This window comes from Globicephala melas, chromosome 14, assembly GCF_963455315.2.
Source record: "Globicephala melas chromosome 14, mGloMel1.2, whole genome shotgun sequence".
Classification (NCBI taxonomy): domain Eukaryota; kingdom Metazoa; phylum Chordata; class Mammalia; order Artiodactyla; family Delphinidae; genus Globicephala; species Globicephala melas.
In genome coordinates, this window is record NC_083327.1 from 79,845,060 (window position 1) to 79,852,408 (window position 7,349).

Sequence of the window (7,349 nt, forward strand, 5' to 3'; positions counted from 1 at the left end):
ACAAGTTAAAAGCATCTTTTAAACACTTAATCGTTTGCCATGGTGCCATTCAGGTGCATGGTACCAAATTCAGAAGGTTCAGAGGTATTTATTGAAAAGCTCTGGCAGTGCCCTTAGCTTACGGACGACTGCAGGCTGCCCTGAAGAACCCCCTGGGATTGCCTGTGTGTCCTTCTAGAAACATTTAGGGAAGTGTTGTGTAACTTGTGTGAACTGTCCAGCTTTCCCTAAGCAAACACACCTTCCTCTGTAGCGACTGCATTCTGTATGCAGAAGGACTGGATGAGTAGAGGTGTGTTGCTTATTCTGACCCAGTTTCATGGCAGTGTTTTGTTTGTAAGCAGTTCATCTTTCTAATTTCCTTTCAGTGACAGGAGCATCTGGTGTGCCCGAGAACAACCCACCTTGCACCGTTAACATCCCCATCGCCCCCATCCACAGCTCGGCTCAAGCGATGTCCCCCACGCAGAGCATCGGGCTGGTGCAGTCCCTGCTGGCCAACCAGAATGTGCAGCTGGATGTCCTGACCAATCAGACCACAGCCGTGGGCGCTGCCGAGCACGCAAGCGACAGCGCCGCCCAGTACCCGGTGGCCAGCCGCTACTCCAGCCCTGGCCAGGTGATCTTCGGGGGCGTGGAGATGAGCCGCGTCATCCCCAACCCCCCTCAGCTGTCCCTGCCGCCGCCAGCACAGGGGGCCATCCAGCTGTCCGTGCTGGACCACGGGGACCGAGACCACGAGCACCTGCAGAAGCCAGCCAAGGCCCTGCGGCCGGTGCCACAGTTGGCTACCGAGGGGGACGCGGTGGTGTTCAGCGCCCCCCAGGAGGTCCAGGTGGCCAAGATGAACCCCCCACCCCCCTACCCGGGAACCATCCCCGCGGCCCCCACCACCGCGGCGCCACCGCCGCCGCCACCGCCCCCGCCGCCCCCGCTGGACACGTGCTTGAAGAAGGGCGACTTCTCGCCCTACCCCACGGCGGCGCACTACCAGCCGCCCCTGGGCTACGAGAGGATCACCACCTTCGATAGCAGCGGCAACGTGGAGGAGGTGTGCCGGCCACGGACACGCATGCTCTGCTCCCAGAACACCTACGCGCTCCCGGGCCCGGGCAGCTCGGCCACGCTGAGGCTCACCGCCACCGAGAAGAAGGTCCCGCAGCCCTGCACCAGCGCCACCCTGAACCGCCTGACGGTCCCGCGCTACTCCATCCCCCCGGGGGACCCGCCCCCCTACCCGGACCTCGCCGGCCCGCTGGGCGCCCCCGGCCGCGGCGCGGGGCAGAGACCCGACGGCGGCCTCATCCACGCCACACTGCGCAGGAACAACCGCGAGGCGGCGCTCAAGGCGGCGCCGCTGGCCGAGCCCCCGCGGCCGCCGCCGCACCCGCCCAGGCCCAAGGGCGCGGCGCAGTTCCCGGCGCGGCCCCCGCCCGCCCTGTACACCTGCAGCCAGTGCAGCGGCGCGGGCGCGGCGGGGAGGCCGGAGCCGGGCGCGGGGTCGCAGCCGGGCGCCGGCCTGGCGCACGCGGCCGGCACCTCCCCGCTGACTTCCCAGTCGTCCTACAGCCTCCTGAGCGCGGGCGACGGCGCCCGCGAGCGCGCCGACTACGTCAACTCGGCCTTCACAGAGGACGAGGCGCTGGCCCAGCACTGTCAGGCCGAGAAGCCGCTGAGGCACCCCCAGCTGAGCGAAGCCGCTGTGGCCGTGAAGCGGCCGCCCCCCTACCAGTGGGACCCCGTGCTGGGGGAGGATGTTTGGGTTCCTCAGGAAAGGACAGCACAGACCGCGGTGCCCAACCCCCTGAAGCTGTCCCCTCTGATGGTAGGTCAGAGCCAGCACCTGGATGTGTCCCGAGTGCCCTTCGTCTCCCCCAAGCCTCCCGCCAGCCCTACTGCCACTTTCCAGACAGGCTATGGCATGGGAGTGCCCTATGCGGGAGGCTATAACACCTCCGCTTTGACGGGGGTGCAGGCTGCCTGCTCCCCGAAAGACGCTCTGGCCTCAGCACAGTTTGCACAACAGGAGTCCGCGGTGGTTCTTCAAACGGCCTACCCGCCCAGCCTCTCCTACTGCCCCCTGCCCCCCATGTATCCGGGAAGCAGCGCCTGCTCGAGTTTACAACTGCCACCCATCGCCTTGCACCCTTGGAATTCCTACAGCGCGTGCCCGCCCGTGCAGAACCCCCAGGGCGCTCTTCCCCCCAAGGCGCACTTGGTGGTGGAGAAGCCCCTCGTGTCCCCGCCGCCCACGGACCTCCAAACCCACCTGGGTACGGAGGTGATGGTAGAGACAGCAGACAACTTCCAGGAAGTCCTCTCCCTGACGGAGAGCCCAGTGCCCCAGCGGACAGAGAAATTCGGAAAGAAGAACCGGAAGCGGCTGGACAGCCGGGCCGAGGAGGGAAATGTTCAGGCCATCACTGAAGGCAAAGTGAAGAAGGAGGCTCGGACTTTGAGTGATTTTAATTCCCTGATCTCCAGCCCCCGCCTGGGGAGAGAGAAGAAGAAAGTGAAGAGTCAGAAAGACCAGCTGAAGTCGAAGAAGTTGAATAAGACAAATGAGTTCCAGGACAGTTCGGAGAGCGAGCCGGAGCTGTTCATCAGCGGGGACGAGCTGATGAACCAGAGCCAGGGCAGCAAGAAGGGCTGGAAGAGCAAGAGGAGCCTGAGGGCGGCCAGTGAGCTGGAGGAGTTCAAGTGCAGGAAAGCCAGCGAGAAAGAGGACGGGCGGCTGGGCAGCCAAGGCTTCGTGTACGTCATGGCCAACAAACAGCCTCTCTGGAACGAGGCCACCCAGGTGTACCAGCTGGACTTCGGGGGGCGGGTGACCCAGGAGTCGGCAAAGAACTTCCAGATCGAGCTGGAGGGGCGGCAGGTAAGAAGCCATGTGCTGGGGTGTGGCCCGAGTGCCACTGTCTGGTCCCGACAGGTCTCTGGACTTTGGCCTTCGGGAGCATTTTTATGAAGGCCAGATGGGAAATGTGGGAAACGGCTGATGACTCTTAGCTGGGACCGGTCGGGCTTGTGATTTTCAGTGTGCCTATTGCTATCTCTTCTTTATTTCTCCCCAAAGTAATGCATGTCCTGATTTTTTGAAGTCAGATGGTTCTGTGAGACCCATGAGGAAAATAGCAGGCACCTGCCCACTGCCCACAGCTGCTCTGCAGAGGCCAGCTCTAACAACTAAGTCTGTGTGCTGCTTCTGGTGTTTGCCACCGTACTTGCGAAGAACACATTCCTACTTCTATCTCTTGATTTTTTAGTTTGGGGCGTCATGTACTGACTTCTTCCTGAGCACCATAAGGGTTCATTTTCTTCACCCAAACGCCCCCCAACAGGTGAACTTTCCCTTCCCCCTTTTCGCAGGTAAATCAGTAGTCATTGGTCCCCTCGTTGTGCCACTGAATATGGTTTATTTCTGAGCCATGTATTAGGGTTTAATTACAGTTCCTTTTTTATCGTGTAGACTTTTTACTCAAGACGTAATAATTACCCAGTTTTCATTTGCTTGTCTTTCTGTGTTTCTGTTGTTAAGTCCTTCCCCAGTTCTCTGGCAGAACATACATCTCTTCTTGGTGCACTTGAGCACTTTGCGTAGTTTGTCAGTTCTTCCTGCGCCAACCTGGAATTGTTGCTGTGGTCCCACTGCATAGCTGTCGTTCTGGGACTGCCCTTCTCCACCATCCCGGAAATTCCCTTCACCGCTCATATTTAAATCTCATCGTCATTAATTCGCTCAAGAAATGATTATTGAGCACTTGCTATATGCCTGGCAATCCTCTTGGCCAGGAGTTGGGAAATTACGGCCTACAGGCCCATCCAGCCTGCAGCCTCGTTATATAAAGTTTTACTGGAACACAGCCTCGCCCATTATTTCAGTACTGTCTGCGCTGCTTTTGCCCTGCAGCAGAGGTTCAGTAGCTGTGGCAAAGTCCATATGACCTACAAAGTCTAAAATGTTTTATCATCAGCCCTTTACAGAGAGTTTGGGAACCCCAGTTCTGAGTGCTGAAATTTAGAGCACTGAGGAAAACAGAGGGAGATCTCTGTCCTCCTGGAGTTTACAAAAATGGAAGAAAGACCATAAACAAATATGTGTAACAGCATATAATAACATGATACAGTGTGGTCACAGTAAGCACTGGGGTGACAGGAAAGCAGGTGCAGGAGGTGGAGTGCAAGGGGGACCACGTGTGCTCTGCTTGGTCCCTCTCTGAGCAGCGTGACATCTGACATCACAGGTGGTGGTTCTCTTAAGCCTCTTTAGCCTGTAGATTTTCTTCTCTACGTTTTCTTTCTCCTTCTGTTTCCTTGGTGGAGAAACCACTTCCTTTGACCCGCGGAGCTTTCCATGCTCTGAGTTTTGCTTGTGGCCTCCCCACTGCACGATTTAACGTGTTCTTCCATCTGTTTTTCCGACAAACTCATAGTTAGATTGAGAAGCTTTTCAGAGTCGATTTTGTTGGCAGAAATATCTCACAGGCCGCGCTGTCTGCTTCTATCAGGAGCCGCAAGGAGGTTTTCCTTTAACGTCTTTGCTTCCCCGCCCCACCCTCACCCCAGGTGATGCAGTTTGGAAGGATTGACGGCAACGCGTACATCCTGGACTTCCAGTACCCCTTCTCCGCTGTGCAGGCGTTTGCAGTTGCCCTGGCCAACGTGACCCAGCGCCTCAAATGAAGAGACTGGTGTGGGGAGGAGAAAGCGGTCTGATCGCAGACGCTGGAGGAGCCTGCACGGCCTGGTGCCCGGGGGACCAGAAGACAAGGGCAAAACTGGAAACGTCTGTCAGGCCCAGGGGAGGGCACTGACCTTTCGTTGTTGTTTGTTTGGGTTTTTATTATCCTTTATTTTTTTTTTCTTCTCTTATTTTTTTAAACAAAAGTAAAATACAGGAGAGCGGTGTTTGCAAGCAAAGGGTGCGAGGCACCTATCTGGTGGTGTTTAGGAGGCGTGGTCGCTGTGGGAATGTCCTACTGGGTTTGCTTATGTCGGCGACGGGACAAAGGGCCCTTCAGAGGGAAGGTTAGACTGCCTTCTCACCTGCTGTTCTTCTAGACGAGGAGTGTGCATTGTTTTCATTCTCCACAACATCTAGCTTTTATTATTCCTCCAACATCACTACTAGTGTAAATATAAAAAACTTGTTAAGAAAAACACAACCAAAAAATCCTGAAGGTACAGGTTCTCTTGGGGGGGGGACAACATTTAATTCACGCATATTATGTTATTCCCCCAGAGGTGACTTGATTAATGAGGGGTATTTTGGCAAATGCACTGTGTTTGACTAATAAAAGTAGGCGTTTTACGGGGGTGCTATTACCAGGTATAAATACGATTTGCTCATGAGCTCGTAGGGGAAAGGATGACGGGCAAGGAAGGATCTCCTGCAGGTTTTCACGCAGGTGGCTCACACGACTTGAAGCAGTACAAGGGCCACGCTCCTCTTCAGAGGAGGTTTACACTGAAACCTCCCCTAGTTTCCTAATACGTCAGAATTCTGTTGGTTCAGCGATCATTCAGTCTGATTGACTTCGGGAGAAAGATCCCCGAGTAGTGTGGTGTGGGGCAGCGATTTTCTGGGCTGCGGTGGTGGCTCGTTAAGAGACCTGCTGCTGAGAAGTGGGCTTCACTCCCTCTCCCCTCTCATTGTTGAACCTGGGAACCGTGCCAGAGGCGGTGTCTTCCCCATTAGGTAACACTGTTCTATACTTGCTCTTTCTAAAAATGCTGACAACACTGATTTGAAAGCACTCCTTTCCTCTTTGGGGCTGTATTAAAATTCAGTTGGTTAGAGATGTTTTCCAACAGATTAGAAATGTAGCAAAAGAAATGTTAGGCATTTGCCAGGGTATGAAAAGATAAGAGTTATAATCAACTCTTGACAAGAGCCCCACAAGCTTTTCTAGAAAAAAAAAAAAAGTTGTTTATTAACTTACAGACTGTTTACTGAGGAGATAAACCACTGGGAGAATGTGGTTAAAGTTACAGTACTTAATGTAGTTGGTTGACTATTCTTTGTTAATTTCAACAACAACAACAAAAAATCCAGAGGTTCTCTTTTCCCACCTCCCCCTCCACGGAGGGCAATACTCAGCCCTGATAACAAGACCCAGTTCATCGTTTTCAGTTACTGATATCTGTGATGTTGTTTAGGGCAGGAACACAAGAACTGTGTACCAGTTTAGGGTCCTAAATTTGGATTTTGTTTGAAAACAAACAGGTGGAAGATACTGCAGAAACGTTATTCCCCCCCCAAAAAAAAATTTGTTTTCAATCTTCTGTTTTAGTTTAAAAATTAGAAAAGAAACAGGCCCAATGCAAGATGACATCACTTACCATTTTCTTCAGACCCAGAAGAAACACAGGTGAGGTTTCAAATATGGTGAAGGACATCTCCCAGCTAATACCAGAGCTTCCCATTTTATATTTTAAAATATTGAACCAGATTCTTTGGTGGGTAAATATTTCCAGAAAGAATTTAGCAATGTATTCAGAATTATATAATTCTTTTATATGAGTTTCTGTAGCTTAACATGATGTTTCAATGCTTATTATCAGCTGTGCAATAATGGTTATAGCCTATTTCTAAATAATTTAAATGCAGTTCCTCTGTTTTATTGTCCAAAAGTTAATTATTTATCTTGCTTTCATAGTGTTTGTAGGAATTATTTTGTTACTATGTTCTGGTGAGTTATGCCCACTTTATTATTTATTTAGAAAAATAGTATGTAATGATTTATTTGGTGGCAGTATATTTTGCTGCAAGAAATAAAAAGGATGTGATAGAAGGTTTTTTTTACTGGACAATTTGTAACTTTTTCTAATTGGGAAAAATTCCTATTAATCCTTTAAAAGCAATTCTTTTTTTTTTTTTTCATTTTGTGGTATCAATTATATAAAAGGAGAAGATTTCTTTGAGATAACATATCCTAAAATATTATTTCCCCTTCTGTTGAAAACTTTATTTTTAATGAAAATAAAAGGTGAAATGAAATGAGACTTAAGAGAATGAGAGTAGCACAAGAAAGGAATTATAGTCGTAAGTTTCAGTTCTTCAAGTTCTGACTGGGTTTTGAGATGTAAAGACCACATTTTAGAACTTTTCCTAATAAGAGCAAAATACAGAGGGAAATCCTTGGAATGAAGACTCCAGATGCGTGAGTGAAGAGAAAGTGAGTGTGTGTCACGAACAATTAACTAAACTTCCTGAATTCTTAGCTCCCTCCCCAAAGGACCTTTTCCCCACCGGGGGACAAAGGCCTCCGTCTGGGATCCGCCTCTGGGTGAGCGGCGGTCGTCGCTCAGCTCTGCGGCCCTGGCCTGAAGGAAGACATAGTCCCCAG

General features: G+C 51.7%; 1 protein-coding gene across 3 annotated transcripts in view; it reads left to right on the forward strand.

The window, feature by feature from the left end:
• Nucleotides 1-6,881, forward strand: part of TULP4 (TUB like protein 4) — a 224,608-nt gene extending 217,727 nt beyond the window's left edge. For all 3 annotated transcript variants that reach the window (XM_030853049.2, XM_060283534.1, XM_060283535.1), the window contains 2 exons: nucleotides 369-2,878; nucleotides 4,567-6,881. In XM_030853049.2, the coding sequence (XP_030708909.1) occupies nucleotides 369-2,878; nucleotides 4,567-4,683 (2,627 nt within the window). In that variant the 3' untranslated portion in view covers nucleotides 4,684-6,881. The remainder of the gene's footprint in view (nucleotides 1-368; nucleotides 2,879-4,566) is intronic.
• Nucleotides 6,882-7,349: the final 468 nt, after the last annotated feature.